This window comes from Trichosurus vulpecula, chromosome 4, assembly GCF_011100635.1.
Source record: "Trichosurus vulpecula isolate mTriVul1 chromosome 4, mTriVul1.pri, whole genome shotgun sequence".
Lineage (NCBI taxonomy): Eukaryota > Metazoa > Chordata > Mammalia > Diprotodontia > Phalangeridae > Trichosurus > Trichosurus vulpecula.
In genome coordinates this window covers 299,541,388-299,561,182 of record NC_050576.1, presented here as the reverse complement: position 1 = coordinate 299,561,182, position 19,795 = coordinate 299,541,388, and the positions used below count along the sequence as shown (strand labels likewise).

The window sequence follows — 19,795 nt, the reverse complement described above, 5'->3', positions numbered from 1 at the left end:
GTGTCATGTGCATAGCAGAACATAGGAGAGGATTCAAAATATGTAACAAATTTTCATTTCAAAAAAGCCTGTATGATAAATAATACACCTTGCGTTGAGAATTGTCCATCTTTTCTTTGCTTTCTTGTATTTTCTTTTGTTCTCTGCTGTGTACTTTTTAGCTTTGTCTTTTTTTCCCCTCCCTGCATCCCCCCAGAAGGCTACAATATAATTTAGATATTTCTTGATATATACATACACGTACATATATACATGTATATATAGACATACTTTCCCAAACATAATCTGCTCCTGATCTTTGTTTTTTTTTATGTTTGTAGATATCTTTTGTTTCCTATCCTTCCTGCCTCCTCCACTTCTACACTCTACATCGCCTTTCTATTACTTGCCTATGCCTCTCCTCCACCAACCACCCTGCCCTCCTATTACTTGCCTTCCCCCTCTAAGGATCCCTCCCCTATCCCCCCATTCCCATTAATCTAAACTCCCTTTACCTATTCCCTCATTCTGCCCTCTAAAAATCCCTCCCTTGTCCTCTCCCCCCACACTAAACCCCTACCATTTTATTTCTTCTAAATTTAGAAGACTTTTATACTCTTCTAAATATATATGTATTGTTCCCTCTTTAAAACCCATTCCCGATGAAAGTAGGTTATCAAAACTACCAGCCCCCCGCCCCACCCCCACCTCACCCCTGTCTAAATCCTCTGTATCCTTTCTTCTTCTTGCACATCTCTTGTATAAAATAGTTACTCTTTTTAGCTGTTTCTAAATGGTTTTACTATTTAAATTCATATCACAGTCAGGTTTAGCCCCCTCTTTCTTATAAGCTCAACAATTATTAATAAGAATGTTAGACATACATTTTATGTTATATAAAAGGTAAGCGGTCTGTTCTTATAAATCCCTTATAGTCAGTCTTTGGTATGTACCTTATGTGTCACTTAGTTCTTGTATGTGGAATCTTCTATTAAGTTGAGGAATTTTTTAAACAAAGTCTTGAAAGTCTGGGGTTTGTCAAATGTCCATTTTTTTTTCATTCAATGTTAATAATACTGAAATTTGAAGGGTATGATGTTTTCAACCGGAGCCCCAAATCTTTTACTCTTTGATATATTGTGTTCCAAGACCTTCGGTTCTTTAATGTCTCTGCTGCTGGGTCTTGTATAATTCTAACTGTGGCACCATCATATTTAAATTGTTTTAATCTTGATGCTTTTAATATTTTATCCCTGATCTGGGGATTTTGGAATTTGATTGTGATATTCCTATGAGTTTTTCTCATAGGACCTCTTTTAAGTGGTGTTCAATGGATTTTTTTCTATTTCTACTTTCCTGCCTTGTTCTAATGCTTCAGGACAATTTTCTTTAATTATTTCTTGTATTATTGTATCAAGATTCTTTTTTTGATCATAACTTTCAGTTACTCTGATTATTTTTATATTTTCTCTTCTTGATTTATTCTCCAAATCTGTTGTTTTTCTTATATTTCACTTTCTCTTCTGTTTTTTCATTATTCATGTTTTGTTTAATTATTTCTTGATCTCTTATAATTTCAGTGGCTTCACTTTGCCCGATTCTAATTTTGAAAGTGTCATTTTCCTCCTTGAGATTCTGGATCTCCTTTTCTAATTGGTTGATGTTAAACCTGAAAATTTGGTTGAAGGAAACAACAGAGCTAGATGATAGGAAAATCCATGTTGTTTATTATTTTCCCTTAAAGAAAGCATAGCTAAGCTAGCTTACTTGTACGTACAAGGAGTCAGAGCATAGGCTCTGGCTGCCTGAACAAAGCAATGAGAAAACTTATATACGTTATTTTAACAGACCTAGCAAGCCTGTATTACCTCACGTTTATGACCCCCATGTATGTTTAACCATGATAAAAGAAGAGGATTTTCCTTAATGGAATAGAGTTTGTAAAGGATGTTGACAAAAGTCAGTTGAAACTACAGCCCAGCGTCTCTGTGTCTCATTACATTCCATAACATAGTATATATCTGTAGAATATTAAGCAAGGTAATCTCTCTTGGGGTTAGGATCTCATCCTTTAATGACTATCAGGGGTAAAAATGTCCTTAGGTCAGTCTAATCTGGCCTTGTTGACAGAGGTAAGGGTATTTCCTGAGCAAACTTTTAGAGAGAACAAAGAAGCCCAGGTCCTGGATCTTCTTCCAGTTACTCATTAATTCAGGCTCTGGGTCTAGTTGAAATTAAAAATGATATAAAATGGTATAAAACATTCCTCATTGACTTTCCTTTCATAACCTTCTTGTTTTTCTTGGATTGTTTTTATTTTTAGTTTTTTAGTTTTTCCTCCATCTCTGTCATTTGATTTTTAAAGTCTTTTTAAAGATTTTCTATAAATTCTTTTTGGGCAAGTGACCATTTAACGTTGCTCTTTGGGGATTTCTTTACTTCAATGTCCTCCTCTGAAAATGAGCCCCGGTCATCTCTATTCCCATAATAGGTTTCTATGGTTGGATTCTTTCTCCTTTGCCTGTGCATTTTTTTGTGGTAATTACTTGATTTTTTATAATCACCTCTAGCCCTGGGGTATGGGAAATGGTCCCTCTTGTCCCAGATCTTCAGTTCCTCCTAGCCTGGAACCAAAGCCAAACCACCAGCCTCCTGTAAGTGCCCATAGCCAGGGGCTTTCTGCCCTACTGCTTCTGCACTCACTAGGCGTGTGTTGATTCCTTCTCACCCCCACTGCTCTTCACAGCACCGCTGGGTCTGGTGTTCCTCTTCAGGAGAGGTTCCTGCAATCGTCCTGGGCTCAAATGCACAACTCCCTTCCCTCACTATCCTGGGGTAAAAAGTTCCAGTGGCTGGGACTGAAGCAGCTTCTCAAACCAACTAACCCCAGGGCTTGCTGCTTGTTGTTAAAATAGAACCTAGCCTGGAGGTGTTTACTCCTGGCTGGGACCAAACCCAGTCCTGGGGTTCTTCTTCAGACCTTCTCAGACTGTCCCTGGAGGATCCTGGTTGTGCCCCTATTCTTCTTTGTCTCCATCTCACTTTGTTTGCCCTAAGGTGCTATTTTAACTCTTCTGTGGGGGAAAATCTTGAGAGCTTGGTATTTTCTGACCTACTCCGCCATCTTCCCAGAATCCTCTCCCAGACCAAAATTCTTAATGAATATTCATTTCAGATTTTAAAATAAGACGTTAGTAAGAAGACAATGGCAACATACTACAGAGATTATACTCTATGGCCTCACTGTATTTAAATCACCAATGCAGAGCTGGTTCTGTATTAGGAAAACTAAAACAATGAAAATCATATAATTATGTCAATACATGCAGAAAATCTTTTGACAAAATACAGTACCCATTCCTGTCAGAAGACACAAGCATAGGAATAAACAGAGCTTTCCTTAATGTGATACATATAATCTAAGAAACCAATCTGAAACTAAGAGCCAGCATTATCTGTAATAGCTATAAGCTAAAGATCTTTCCAGTAATATCATGGGCAAAATAAGGATGTCCAGTATCCTCATTACTATTCAGATAGTGCTAGAAATTCTGTTTATAGCAAGAAAACAAGAAAAAGAAATTGAAGGACTAAGCATAGGCAGAGGAGGAAAAAGGTCACTTTTTGCATGTGATGGTTTACTTAGAGAATTCTACAGTGTTGACTAAAAATCTGAAAGAATTAACTTCAACAAAGGTGTGGGATATAAAAAATCTCACACAAATTATTAGTATTTTTTTTACATTAACAACCAAATCCAATGAGAAGTGATAGAAATTCTATTTAGAATAAATACAGATACAGCACTTTGTCCATCAAACTACTAAAGGATTATTTTATAGAGCTAGAAAAATATAATAAAATTTATCTGGAAGAACAAAAGACCTAGAATCTCAACAAGAAACTAATGAAAACATGTAGAAGGAAGGAGGTCTAGCAGTACCATATCTGAAACTATACTACAAAGCCATAATCATTGAAACAATTTGGCACCAGGTATGAATAGGCTGATCAGTAGAACAGATTAGGTTCACAATATAGAGGCAAGTGAGTACAGTAGCTTAATGTTTGATAAACCCCCAAATCTCACTTATTGAAGCAAAAACTCACTATTTAATAAAAACTGTTGGGAAAGCTGGAAAGTGGTCTGGCAGAAACTGTCATACCATATATCAGGGCAGGTTCCAAAAGGAGACATATTTTAGACATAAAGGGGGACATCACAAATGGAGAAAAATCAAAGACATTACATGTTAGACCTGGAATAGAAGAATTCATGACCAAATAAGAGATAGGGAGTTTCAAAGAAGGTAAAACGAACAACTTTGGTTATATAAAATTTAAAGTTTTTGCACAAAGAGAACCAGGCTTGGGGAGGAAAATCTTTGCATCAAGTTTCTCCCATAAAGGTCTCATTTTTAAGATACATAGGCAACTGAGCCAATCTTATAAGAATCATCCTTCAATTGTTAAATGGTCAAAGGATGTGAGTAGGTAGTTGTCAGAGGAAGAAATCCAAACTATTAATAGCCACATAAAAATACTTTAAATCACGAATAAACAGAGAAATATGTATATTAAAACAACTGAAACACCACAGCACATCCATTGAGTTGGTAAAGTTCACCAATAAAGGAAAATGACAAATGCCGGGAGACTGTGGGAAAACCATTCTATTGTTGGTAAAGCTGTGAACTGGTCTAGCCAATCTGGAAAGCAATTTGGAGCTATGCCCAGAAAACTATTAAACTGTGCATACCGTTTGAGCCAGTAATAATACTACTGGGTCTGTTCCCCAAAGAGATCAAAGAAACAGGGGAAAACCTATTTATACAAAAATATTAATAGCAGCTCTTTTGTGGAAAAGAATTTGAAAATGGGAGGAGGGGAAGGCCTTCCATTGGAAATGGCTGAACAAATCATGCTATATGAATGAAATGGAACATTTCTATATTGTAAGAAATGATGAAGGGCATGGTTTCAAAGAAATCTGGGAAGACTTGTATGAACTGATGCAAAGTGAACAGAGCCAGGAGAACAATCTTTACAATAACAGTAATTTAAAGGCACACAACTTTGAAGCAAGGAATTCTGATCAACATAATGACCAACCCCAGTTCCAGAGGACTCATGATGAAACATGCTGCCCAACTCTAGATAAAGGTGATGGACTCAGAATAGAGATTGAGGCATTTTTAAAAAAACATAGCTAAGGCAAGAATTTGTTTTCCTTGACTGTACATTTTTGTAACAGTTTTTTGTTTTTCTTGCTTTTTCATGTGGGGAGGAGATGTGAGATCAAGAAAATTTGAGCTGAAAATGAAATTTAAAAAAAAGAAAAATACAAAAAAATTTAGAATTTAAATGTGTTAGTTTGTAGTACATCCAAATCATTTTCTTCCAACCATTTCTATTTTTCTTCCTTAGCAGAATGTTGTGCACTTGTGTCTTGAGAATTTAATTTTTGAGTTTTCTATGCATCTTTAGCTGATTTTCCCTCTAGCATTTTATTCCATGCCAATTCTCCCTATATTTACTCTGAACCCTTTGAAATCTGCCTTCCCCAAATTTAGAGTATGTGTTGGATTATGCCTGGTTTTCCTTTCCATCTCTATCACAGACTCAAAGAAGGAGTGGTCAGTCACTCCCAAAGGTTCTCCTTTCTACCAATTTGTGGGTGAGAATCACATCTATAATAGAATTCCCCCTTTTTGGTCCCTATGCCTTTTGAAGTACAGAAATATCAAAATCAAAACTCATTTTCTTCCAGATCCATCCTTCCCTCTAACTTATCTCTATTAAAGGTACTACCAGTTGAAAACTAGGAAATGAACTGAAATCCATTTTTTTCTTAAATTTATTTATTTTCAGTTTTCAGCATTCACTTCCATAAGTTTTAAATTCCTCCCTTTCCTCTCCCTCTCTAAGATGGCATGCAATCTGATGTGGGCTCCACACATACATTCCTATTAAACACACTTTCACATTAGTCATGTTGCATAGAAGAATTATAACGAATGGGAGAAATCATAAGAAAGAAAACAAAAGAAAATAGTCTGCTTCACTCTGCATTCCAAATCCATAGTTCTTTCTATGGATGTGGATGGCATTTTCCATTATGAGTCCTTTGGAAATGTTTTAGGTCCTTGCGTTGCTGAGAAGGCCTAAGTCTATCAAAATCAATCCTCGCACACTGTGGCTGTTACTATGTACAGTGTTCTCCTGGGACTGCTGGCCTCACTCAGCATTAGTTCATGTAAGTCTTTCCAGGTTTTTCTGAAGTGCACCTGTTTATCATTTCTTATAGCACAATGGTATTCCATTACATTCATATATCACAATTTGTTCAGCCATTCCCCAATTGATGGGCATCCCCTCAATTTCCATTTCTTGGCCACCACAAAAATAGCTGCCATAAATATTTTTGTACATGTGGGTCCTTTTCCCATTTTCATGATCTCTTTGGGATACAGCCCTAGAAGCAGTATTGTTACGTCAAAGGGTATGTACATTTTTATAGCCCTTTGGGCATAGTTCCAAATTGCTCTCCAGAATGGTTGGATCAGGTCACAGCTCCACCAATAATGAATTAGTGTTGTAACTTTCCCATATCCTCTCCAACATTTATCATTTTCCTGTTTTGTCATGTTAGCCCATCTGATAGGTGTGATGTGGTACCTCAGAATTGTTTTGATTTGCATCTTTCTAATCAATAGTGCTTTAGGGCATTTTTTCATATGATTATAGATAGCTTTAATTTTTTCCTCTGAAAACTGCCTGTTCATATCCTTTGACCATTTATCAATTGGGGAATGACTTGTATTCTTGAAATTTGACTCAGTTCTTTATATATTTTAGAAATGAGGCCTTTATCAGAGATACTGGTTGTAAAAATTCTTTCCCAGTTTTCTGCTTCCCTGCTAATCTTGGTTGCATTGACTTTGTGGAAAAACTTTGTTCTCCATCTCATGTCTGGTCACATAAGACTTATAGATAAACTATTCCTTGCTCCCCTAATTTGTTTATAGTATCAGCCTTTATACTTCGATCATATATCTATTTGGACTTTATTCTGGTATACAGTGTCTGATGTTGGTTTATGCCCAGTTTCTGCCATACTATTTTCCGGCTTTCCCAGCAGTTTTTGTCAAACAGTGAATTCTTATCCCAGAAGCTGGGGTCTTTGGGTTTATCACATAGTAGATTGCTATAATCATTGACTACTGTATCTTGTATACCTAACCTATTCCACTGATCTACCCCTATATTTCTTAGCCAGTATCAAGTAGTTTGGATGATAGCTGCTTTATAATATAATTTAAGATCTAGTATTTGCTAGGCTATCTTGCCTAGCATTTCTTTTCATTAATTCCCTTGATATTCTGGACCTTTTGTTCTTCCAGATGAATTTTGTTATTATTTTTTTCTAGTGATATAAAACAATTTTTGGTAGTTTGATTGGTATGGCATTAAATAAGTAAATTAATTTAGGTAGGATTGCCATTTTTATTAGCTCGGCCTACCTAAGAGCAACTGATATTTTTCCAATTATTTAGATCTGATTTTATTTGTGTGAAAAGTGTTTTGTAATTGTGTTCACAAATCTATTTTTTCTGAATGCATGAAGTGCTCATTCACTGTTTTGATTTATACTATCTTCCATAATTGAGTGAACTGTTACTTTGAATTATATTTTTTTCTTACCTGCTTTCTATCAAGAGATCATGCCTTCTCTTATTCAATGACTAACTAAGCAGTCTTGATATTGTGCAATGTCTACATGGGATGTATGGGGTGGTCACAGAGGAATAGTACCTCTGGTGTGAGGTCTTGGCAAGCTCTTTTAAAGGCTGCTCATCTACCTTTCACCCAACTCTCACCTGTGGCTCCAAGAAGCCGTAGAATGGGCAGTGGCCAAACCCCACTAGAAAACCATCTGAGCAGATGGGCTAAACCAGGTTGAGGGTAACTGACAGGCCTCAACACTACCAATACATTAGGAGGATGTCTACCCCGAGCATGTGAAGACTTCCCTTGGTGAAATGTGGATGAGAACAATTTGTTCCAGTGGCCATGAAGGCAGTAGGAGCATTGTGGAGTGCTTAGAGCTTGGTCAGACATTGAAGATGCCAAGGTCATCCACTGCATCCCCGGCCATCACCAGTTGTCCTGACTTTTGTCTTGACACTGGACTTCAGTGACTCTGGAAAAGAGAGTGAGACTGATGACTTTTTGCAATTCCACCTCACTTAAATCCAAATCACCTGCAAGTCAAGACCTCACCCCATGATGTCTCTTCACTATTACCTCCTTTATATCTCCAGGTTCAATTATAAAGTCCTCTGTTTGGCATTTTAAGCCCTTCACAGCTTTCTTTTCCAGTCTTATACATTATTCTTCTCCAAACATTCTAGGCCCAACAGTCTAGGCCTACTTTCTGTTCCTTGCCCACAACACTCTTTCTTCCAGCTCTGTCTTTAGACTGTCCTCCCTACCTAAAATGCTCTCTTTTTACCTCTGCTGTGTTTAGGATCTTTTTGTGTTGCTGTAATGTGTATCTGGTAAAATTGTTATAGCTTGCATAGTTCGAATTAGACATTGGTTATACTATCAGTTTATAAAACTTCATCTCTTCACATAGTCTTGATTATGTTACCTAATTCTGAATTTATCATTTAATTCTAATTAAATATCTAGTGCTCTCAGCTATTGTATATACATATGAATTCATGCAGACACAATTAGATTTTCATCTTCCTGTTCTATGAATAATTTTACACATACATTATTTACATATATATACATACATACATACATACATATATATATATATATATATATACATACATATTTGGGTCTAATGGTAACCATCTCTAGGGCGCGGCAGGGGGGAAGGGGAGAAAAAAAGGAAAAAAAATTTGCATGATAACTTTATTATATATTTAAGAGGAATATGTACATAATAGATTTACAGTTTCATGTGCAATCATCTTTTTATTACACTGTGTTATGGAAATGCTTGTTTTATTTCATAAATTAAAAATAAATTTTAAAAATGGAATCAGTTACTCTTTTTAGTAAACGGATATTTTTGCTGTTGGTTAAAAGTGTAGCCATAGCAAGACATATACCAGTGCCCATATATTTGTTAAATATATTCCCCCAAATTAAAATACCAGTTTGACAATAGAGGAGCTAGTCCTTTAATCCCACATTAGTCTATAGTCTTACAGCTCCATATACCTCACTAAAGAGCAGCCCTTACTTCTTTCTAGAAGAATAGTTATCTGAATTAATTTTTTGGTAGGGCTTTTCATAGAGTCTTGGTATAGACAAATGTTCCGTGACTAAATTTGGGATTCATTGTCCCAGGAAAGAAATAATCAAGTTGTTTTTAAGTTGTATCTTGTCAGTGACATGATTTTATATTACTGTGAGACAAGGTATCACAATGTCTACTTGTTTCTCTTTACTTTAATAAAATGCAATTCAGTTTAGCTAGTATATTAGCAGCTAGGTGCTTAGGCATATACACTTGCAGCTTTAAAAAGTTTCTATTCCCTAGCCTACTGTGTGCGTGTTCCACATCCACTGTATTTTCTTATTCAGTCTTTAGCAAAGTGCTGTTTTTTTCTCCTTAAGCAATACACATTTATTGTCTACTATGTGCCAGGCAATAGGCTAAATACTTTATAATGCAGAGTAATATTCTGATTATACCACAGTCTAAAAGGTTATTTACCTGTTAAAATTTCAAAATATCTCAAGTTTTCTTTTGCAATGAAGCAAGTTTTCTTTTGTTGATACTTTTCTTATTTAACCTCTAATCCATGCAGAAAATTGGAGATTCATACCGTGGTTATTGTGTGAGTGAGACAGAATTAGAAAATGTACTAACACTTCACAAGCAGCAGACGAAGACTATATGGGGGACACGCCAATCTCCAAGCCCAGCAAAACCTGCTACACGCTTAATGTGGAAATCCCAGTATGTTCCATATGATGGAATCCCTTTTGTCAATGCAGGTAAATTTGAAAAGTATTTGTAATACTTTGTTTTCCAGAGGCAATTAGGTTTTCCTGAGATTACGCATTTTCACTTTGACAGTTCATAATTAAGTGAAAGTTTTTTTTAACCTCCTTAGTCCTATGATTTCATTAATAATAAGGAACTGATGGTGAGGAAACCCTGACTACCAATGTAGACAGGCAACTCTTCAGTAATTTGTAGTCTGAGGGTGCTTCATGGGGCATTGAGAGTTAAGTGACTTGCCCAGGGGTACACTGCCAAGATGTGTGAGAGTTGCAACTTGAACCTGATTCTAGAGCTAGCTTTCACTGTTTACTAACCCTAACCCTCATCATTGGTAGATTTTTTTCTTTTTTTTCATATTTTATTATTTAATATTTTTAGTTTTCAACATTGATTTCCGCAAGATTTTTAGTTACAAATTTTCTCCCCATTTCTACCCTCTCTTGCCCTCCAAGATGGCATATATTCTGATTGCCCCATTCCCCAGTCAGCCCTCCTTTCTATCACCCCACTCCCCCCCATCCCCTTTTCCCTTACTTTATTGTATGTAGTACAAGATAGATTTCTGTATCCCATTGCCTGTCTATCTTGTTTCCCAGCTGCATGCAAAAACAACTTTTTTTTGAGCATCAGCTTTTAGAACTTTGGTTCCAAATTCTCTACCCCTTCCCTCCCCACCCTCCCTAAGAAGGCAAGCAATTCAGCAACACATGTATCAATATGCAAAACACTTTCACAATAATCATGTTGTGAAAGACTAATTATATTTCCCTCCATCCTGTCCTGTCCCCCTTTATTCAGTTTTCTCCCTTGACCCTGTCCCTTTTCAAAAGTGTTTGCTTTTGATTACCTCCTCCCCCATTTGCCCTCCCTTCTGTCATCCCCCCTTTCTCATCCCCTTCCCCCTACTTTCCTGTGGGGTAAGATGCCCAGTTGAGTGTGTATGTTATTCCCTCCTCAAGTCAGATCTGATGTAAGCAAGATTCACTCATTCCCCCTCACCTGCCCCCTCTTCCCTTCCAAAAGAACTGCTTTTTCTTGCCACTTTTATTTGAGATAATTTATTCCATCCTATCTCTCCCTTTCTCCCTTTCTCAATATATTCCTCTCTCACCCCTTAATTTTATTTTATTTTTTAGATATCATCCCTTCATATTCAACTCACCCTATGCCCTCTATCTATATATATGCATTCCCTTCAACTACCCTAACACTGAGAAAGGTCTCATGAATTACAAACATCATCTTTCCATGGAGGAATGTAAACAAAACAGTTCAACTTTAGTAAGTCCCTTATGATTTCTCTTTCTTGTTTACCTTTTCATATTTCTCTTGATTCTTGTGTTTGAAAGTCAAGTTTTCTATTCAGTTCTGGTCCTTTCATCAAGAAAGCTCAAAAGTCCATATTTTGCCTTGGAGCATTATACTCAGTTTTGCTGGGTAGGTGATTCTTGGTTTTAATCCTACCTCCTTTGACCTCAGGAATATCATATTCCAAGCACTTGGATCCCTTAATGTAGAAGCTGCTAGATCTTGTATTATTCTGATTATGTTTCCACAATACTCAAATTGTTTCTTTCTGGCTGCTTACAGTATTTTCTCCTTGATCTGGGAGCTCTGGAATTTGGCAACAATATTCCTAGGAGTTTTCTTTTTGGGGTCTGTTTCAAGAGGCAATCAGTGGATTCTTTCCATTTCTATTTTACCCTCTGGCTCTAGAATATCAGGGCAGTTCTCCTTGATAATTTCTTGAAAGATGATATCTAGGCTCTTTTTTTGATCATGGCTTTCAGGTAGTCCAATAATTTTAAAATTATCTCTCCTGGATCTATTCTCCAGGTCATTGGTTTTTTCAATGAGATATTTCACATTGTCTTCCAATTTTTCATTCCTTTGGTTCTGCTTTATAATTTCTTGATTTCTCGTAAAGTCACTAGCTTCCACTTGCTCCAGTCTAATTTTTAAGGTGGTTATTTTCTTCAATGGTCTTTTGGACCTCCTTTTCCATTTGGCTAATTCTGTCTTTCAAGGCATTCTTCTCCTCATTGGCTTTTTGGAGCTCTTTTGCCATTTGAGTTAGTCTATTTTTTAAGGTGTTATTTTCTTCAGTATCTTTTTTGAGTCTCCTTTAGCAAGTCATTGACTTGTTTTTCATGATTTTCTTGCATCACTCTCATTTCTCTTCCCAATTTTTCCGCTACTTCTCTTAACTTGCTTTTCCAAATCCTTTTTGAGCTCTTCCATGGCCTGAGACCAATTCATATATTTATTGGAGGTTTTTGATGTAGGCTCTTTGACTTTGCTGACTTCTTCTGGCTGTATGTTTTGATCTTTTTTGTCACCAAAAAAAAATTCTATAGTCTGAGTCCATTTTCACTGCCTGTTCATGTTCCCAGCCAGCTACATGACCCTTGAGCTTTTTGTCAGGGTATGACTGCATGCAGAGTAGGGAGTACTTTGTCCCAAGCTTGAGGGGCTGTGCTGCTGTTTTCAGAGCTACTTCTACTCCACCCTCACCACAAGCTCTGCCACACCAGAGGTCCTATGCCCCCAAGAACCCCCCAACCAGGACCGTGACCCAGATCCAAGCAGGGCAAAGCAAGAGAACCCAGCCTTTGTGCCAGCAAAGGGCTCCCTGCTCTCCTGCTCTAATCCACTGCTTAATTCCTCCCACAGGGTGGTCCTGGGGCTAGAAGCAACCACAGCTGGAGCTCTGGAAGCAGCGGCAGGAGCTTCCTGCTGCTGCTGTTGCCCCTGTGCCACCTCCATTGCCCCTGGGGCTGGGGCCAGATTGTTCTCATCCCAGTCCAGCAGTTTTTGCACTAACCTGCCGTGTTGTCTCTGGTGTTTGTGGGTTGAGAAGTCTGATAACTGCTACAGCTCAGTGATTCAGGGTCCTAGGGCCTGTTCCGCCAGACTCCTGGTCTGGTCAGCCCTGGTGCCACCCATGCTGGGCTGCACTCCGCTCCCAGCATGGTGTGATAGACCCTTCCCAGTGACCATCCAGGCTGTCCTGGGCTGGAGATCATCCCTCTGTTATTTCGTGGGTTCCACAGTTCTAGAATTTGTTCAGAGCCATTTTTATAGGTGTTTGGAGGGATTTGGGGGAGAGCTTAAGTGAGTCCCTGCTTTCCAGCCACTATCTTGGCTCCACCCCCCATAACCACAGCATTGGTAGATTTAATAAAATTTAAGCGAAAAAGAAAATTGTCAGTAAATGAATCAACCTTTTTATTTAGAAATAACCTATTTCTTAACATAAATCCACAATGCTGTCTATAGATAGAAAAGCAGAAAAGAAAGATAATTTTCTTGACATTAATATAAATTAATATTTCAAAAGAACTATCATTTCATCAGTGTAGTTATTTCTTTTCCTGATATAGGTCAAAACTCCTGTAATGAAGCTGGTCCTTTATATAATCCTTTTCTTGGCTTCTCTTTTTCCCGGTTTGGTGGGATTTTTGGACCTTGTATTTCACTGATGTTTTATTTACATACCTAGTGCTACCTCCATGTTGCAGTGAAGCATCAGAATAGGCCCTTAGTGGAAAAAATTAAGTAACAGAGGAGTATTACTACTTAAAACAAATAATAATCATTTCCTCTGAGTTCCCTTTCTTACACTAACATCACTGTTCTTAACCTTGTATTTGCTAGAAGTTTTGGGGGGACAAGAGAAATGGTTATCATAAAATAGTTGAATTGCTATCATGGGGGCCTACTCTAAAAGTGATATAATATTCTAGCATTTTACATTGCATAAATATTGAAAGTATTATTGATGCTATTGAATCTTGGAATTTCTCTTGCTCACATTTCTGAAACCATATATCAGCAACACATTTTCTAAGAATGTGGTTTGATATTATCCCAAAAGATTCACTTTAGGACAAGGCAGGGCTTAAAATGGGTAGTATTATGAGTAATGGTATATTGTGGAAGTCTCACACCAAATTTAGGGAATCTCAGATGCAATAATGAGAGGATTAGATTCACTTGAAGTAGAGGTGGTGGAAGAGAGAAAAGGTACAAAACTCACTTGCTCAGTTTCCTCTCTATGAGAACATATTTAATCTCAGAGTTCTTTTCCCGGGTGGCTATGGACATGCTAGCCTAGGATAATGAATGGGCTTATAATTCAAGTAATATAAATTGATGTTCTTATCAAAGACCCTGCCTGACAGGCTGTTCATTACTCCCTGGATGCTGTTATTTTGTAGGCTTATCAGTATAATCAATTGAAATACCATATTTCACATTCAGTTACTAATTAACATAATGCCAAATAACATTTAATAAAAGAAAATGATGTGTGATCTTTTAGCTTGTTTAAATGTGTTTTGATGTGGTTCTCCTAAGGACAGCCCCTGCTTCTGAGCTAATTTGCTATAGTTTGGGAGTACTGCCTCAATTTCTGTAGCTAGTATTGTATGCAGCCTGTTGCCAGAACTTGATACCCCTTGAAGAATGAGTTATGTGAGTCTGTTACTTAAAGGATGGCAGAGACTTTAATACTTTTGGAAACACATGCTACCCAAATATGGCTTTACACACAATAGGCAGCTCCTTTAATTTCCAGTAGGGGACCAAGTTCTCAGGGGTGAGGGCAGGGGGGAGAGGATGCTTCAAGCACTTGGCAGGTTGGTTCCCTAAAGGGTTTAGCATTCCTGCAATAATTCTTCGAGGTCTGAGTTTCCCTATTGCATTTTTTCAAGTTATTTTACTCTCAGATGATACTGGTACTTTAAAAAATGAAATCTTATTTTAAAAGAATATTTTTAATTGATGCATTTGGTTTTGACATGACAGACACAACCCAGTAATTCTTCCCCAATGTACATTTCCTGGAGATATTTAAGCAAAGCCACCCAAAAGAAGGATTACAACTTTAAATATAAGTAACTTTCCACTTTTATGGCTTACTGATTGTTAATAGTAAGGAAGGATATACATTTTAAATTGATTTATTTGGTGCCAACCTTGACTGTTGTCTTTTTTCACATTGTTTTCGTCATCGTACATATTGTTTCTTGGGCTTTACTTTCACTCTTCTGCATTACTTTTTACCAGTGTCTTCGTGTTTCTTTGATTTTATTTGTTAGTTCTTACAAGTCAGTAATATTCCATTGCATTCACAGGCCAAAATTTATACAGCCATTGATTAGTCATTGGGCATATATTTTGCTTCCAGCTTTTTATAATTATAAATGATACTTCTAGCAATATATTTTATACATATAGGCCTTTTGCTGCCATTAACCTCTGTGAGGTATAAACCTGGTAGTATAGGGTCTCTGGGTCAAAAAGTATGAACAATTTAGTAACTTTTCTTACATAATGCATAAATACTTTTTTATTATCTCCTCTCCGTTCCCTCAAAAAGTCTCCTTCCCAAGAAAAAATTACCTGTATATACCAGGTTCCTACTGAACCTGGAATGGGGCTTTTGGGTAATATTTTTAAAAACTGAAGCCTCTTACATCTCACCACCACACAAATACACACTTTCCTATTCCTAAGGATATAAAGGAATCATGATTTTAAAGCTGGAAGGGGACCCTGGGGGTTATATGATGTAAACCTGTCATTTCATGGGGGAAACTAAGAATTTGATGTTACGAAAAATCTAGTTTTGATTCCTTCCTCTGACATGTGTTAGCTTTGAAACCTTGGGCAAGGCCCTTATCCTATCTGGGCCTCCATTTCCTTTCTTCAGAAGTGGTTGGGAGGATCAAATGAAATAAGGGATTTAAGGTTCTTGGTAAAGCTACAAGTCCTATATAAATATCAGGGTTTTCTTCTTTTCTTTTCTTTTCTTTTGCAGGGGGGAAGGCAGGGCAACTGGGGCTAAGTGACTTGCCGAAGGTCACACAGCTAGTAAGTGTGTCAAGTGTCTGAGGACGGATTTGAACTCAGGTCCTCCTGACTCCAGGGCAGGTGCTCTACTCACTGTGCCACATAGCTGCCCCAAGTATCAGTTATTTTTATTATGTGTAATTTTCATAACTAAAAAGATCTCTTAAGATGAAATAGGATATTCAGTGAAATAGAATATTCAGCCAAAAAGCTTAGATTTTATAAGAAATGTTCGCAGTTGTTTAGCAGGTTAGCTGTTGCTAAAGGTATTACAATTATATAACACAATGAACAAAAAGATTCATCAGTTTTAAAGATGTGTTATTAGTTTACATGTAAGACATCTGGCATGCTTTATGATACATTTTAGCTAAAGAAATTGGGGACAAATATGTAACCTGAACAAGATAGAGTTTGCATTCCCAACTAAGTTTATTTGGCACCCACTGCTATCCTTTCTCCCTAAAGTGATAATTATGAAAAAGACTCATTACCATTGACAATTTATTTTTCAATTTAGTGTCTAGAACAGATGGATACTTGAATTAATGACGTAATAGTTGGTATCTGTCCATAGGGAGCAGAGCCATAGTGATGGAATGTCAGTTTGGGCCAAGGAGGAAAGGTTTCCAGGCCAAAAAAAATGGAGAGCAGGAAAGCACCTCCTCCTGTCAGCTCTACAAAGCCACTTGTCCAGCACGGTAAGCTTCAGCTAGACTAGGACCCCATGTAGCAAGGAGGATACCACTATTTTTAGAAGTATAAAAAGACTGAGAATCAGAAGAATTTAACAAGTTTTTAAAATGTTGCTTTGTTATTTTTGTTCGGGAATTGGAAGTGTTCCTCAAAGCCCCATAAAAAGGAAAGGCAAAAATGGAAGAAACTAATTGGAATTTTGTGGGACTTTGTAATATTTTGTTTAGCATCAGATCTCGCATCACAAAATATTCTAAAGATACAATTAACTCAGTATATAGGAATTTTCATATTTAAGCTGATAACATTAATTTTAGGCAATATATATATATTTAAATCTCAAAGGAAATTTTAAAAAATTGGACATGCAAAGGGTATAAAAATTTAAGCTTCTATATATTTTTCAGTGAATTGGCTTCAAGTCTGACGTGGGGAAACACCTCTATAGGTGAGGAAATAATTTTTTCTCCATAAATCAACAAATATTTACTGAGTACCTACTATTTCCTTAACAAATTGCTAGGTAGCTGTGAAAGTATAAGATGATATCCATGTCTATGAGGAACTCACAGTCTTGTTCAAGAAACAAAGTACACATACAAAACAATTTGAAAACAAAACAAGTAGATTTTGATATGCATAAGAGAATATGGTGTAACCTGAAGTTATCAAGGAACACTTTGTAGATATTTTATATAGGTCTTGAAGGATGGGATTTAGAGAAGAACCAAGGGGGTGTGTGTGTGTGTGTGTGTGTGTGTGTGTGTGTGTGTGTGTGTGTGTTGGGGGCTACGGGTGTTCTAACAGCCTAAAAAAGGAATGAGCATGCTATGTTGGGGTACTGTACAATGATTGGTTTGAAGAAGAAGCCAGAAGTAGAAATAAGGCTGGCTAGGTTACGTGGGATCAGGTTATGGAGGACCTTGAACACCTAACTGTGAAAGGCTCAGATTGAATCAAAAGAAAGTAAAAAAGCATTGTAGGAAGGGTGTGTGATATAATGAAGCAAATATCAATCTGGCTTTGTTGTACAGGGTGAGTAGGGCTTGACTGGAAATAAAAACAGGTAGTAGATTGTTAAAGTAATAACAAGATTATGAGAGGTTGTAGTAGTAGTAGTAGTAGTAGTAGTAGTAGTAGTAGTAGTAGTAGTAGTAGTAGTAGTAGTAGAAGTAGTAAAGAAGAAGGCTAGGTCTCTGATATATTAGCAAAAGCTGCTCAGCTTCTTGGCTAAGTTGGCTGAAGTAGCCAGCAGAAATGATTATTAGACATTCATGAAGTTTTATGTCATGTGTAATGTTCTACACTGAAAAATAACCTTTTGTGCTTAATTTATTTTTTAAAAAATCTATAATCATTGTTAAGGTGGTATTATTGATAATTTAGAATTCCTTGTGAATATATTGTATAATAAACTATCACCATCCTTTCATTTTTATAGGATTTACATTAAAAAGGTACAAAAATTTCCTGAGTATAGAGTTTCTACTGACCCCAAAATTGATAAGAGAATCATCAGAATGGAGCAGGAGAAAGCCTTTAACATGCTGAAGAAGAATCTGATAGATGCTGGAGGAGTTATCAGGTATGAGTTTCATACTCTCCTTTGACATTTTTAGTTCGCCAGCTAAATTGCCAGAATCCATCTGCAAGTAAATGTCCAAGGAGGGCAGTTTATCAGTTTTTCCTAGCTTTTTTTTTTAAAAGAAATATTCTCACTAGTAGTTTGCTAAGGATAAAGGTGATTTTTCTTTATGCTTTTCTTGGAATTTATAAATGGTATCATAAAATGCATGAATAAATCTCAACTTTTTTTTCAAAATAATCTAGTTATAGTTCTTATAACAGACTAAAAATCCCAACTTTGGTTTTACTGATGACAACCAAAAACAGAAAAAAAGGAAAAAGATGATTAAGTTTAAATGTTATTCTGTTTCCTTAACAGAAATTTTACCTGACAGCAATTTGCTACAATGTGATTGAAGCTAGCTGCATTAAGATAAGAGCTTAACATGACACATTGCCCTCACCCTTTGTGTTTTAGATATTAAATAAGAAAGTAGTGTTAGCCTCATCTCTCAATTTCTCACTTTTGTTAGCTTAGGCCAGATTTGATTGTTGTTATGTAACCACGGAATATCCCATTTTCATGTGGCCTTTAAAGATTTAGTTACATGGGAAATGAGCAGAATGGAACCTTCTTTTGATCCAATGTATGTGATACTGTAAGTAATTTTCATTTCATCAAGTTACCATTGCAAACATCTAGTATAAAAGCATCAATTAAAATACTATCCTTCGAAACTAGTTCATTTGCCTAGCGGCTGCTTTCTGCATTGCCATACAAGAGACCTGTGTTTGATTTCCAGTTGATTCTCTTGCTCATTGGGCCAACAGGAGCTGGGAGTGCTGTGGAGCAAGTGTTGTTGTGCCCCTGTGAGCGAAGAGTATCCCATATAGCTCAACAGGCTCTGAATCACATCCACTCTTTGGATGAAAGGATGGTAGGTGCAATGCAGAAGCTTAATTGGGGTAAAATGGAGGGTAAATGGGGTGATACCCATTTCAGGATATGATGGTTGACATTATCTTTTTATTGTGAGGTAAAATTCCAATGACATAGAACTTAATATAAAATTACTTGTATGTAGTACTTTGACCCCCACTACCTCTTCAATTTTAGGTCTATCACAAGGTCTATAAAGGTTTTTGTTTGATTGGAATACAATCTGACAGAAGTTGGACAGAACATATAATGTGTTCGAAAACTGTGTTACCATGAAGTTTTGTCTTACTAGACTTCCTTTTTTGATAGTTTGAGTAGAAATGACTTTTTCTTATTTCTCTTTTATACCTTAATTTAAAATTTTTCCTCTTTATTAGGTGGTATGTACAGTTGCCCACTCGAAAGGCTCATCAGTATCATGAACTGCAGAAACCTTGTCTCATTCCTTCTCCTTCCCCTCTCCTTGTGTCTTCACTTGAGAATGAGGAAGATACAGTTCAGGATGAGAACTGTACATTGTCCTCACGTCTACATCCACAAGTAGCAGATAAGATCAGAGAACTGGTATCTCAGGGAATAGAACAAGTCTATGCAGTGAGGAAACAACTAAGGTATAGTGGAAACAAGATATTGGTTTAAAGTTAAGTGTTCAACATCTATTCTTCCTCTCCATCCATATAGCTACCACTCTAGTTCATGCCCTCATTACCTTGTGCCTGGAC

General features: G+C 36.8%; 1 protein-coding gene across 1 annotated transcript in view; it reads left to right on the top strand.

The window, feature by feature from the left end:
• Nucleotides 1-19,795, top strand: part of CARF (calcium responsive transcription factor) — a 45,715-nt gene that overhangs the window by 16,253 nt on the left and 9,667 nt on the right. Inside the window, exons 6-9 of the mRNA XM_036758087.1 lie at nucleotides 9,816-10,005; nucleotides 16,449-16,572; nucleotides 18,009-18,152; nucleotides 19,451-19,684. Of these exons, the coding sequence (XP_036613982.1) occupies nucleotides 9,816-10,005; nucleotides 16,449-16,572; nucleotides 18,009-18,152; nucleotides 19,451-19,684 (692 nt within the window). The remainder of the gene's footprint in view (nucleotides 1-9,815; nucleotides 10,006-16,448; nucleotides 16,573-18,008; nucleotides 18,153-19,450; nucleotides 19,685-19,795) is intronic.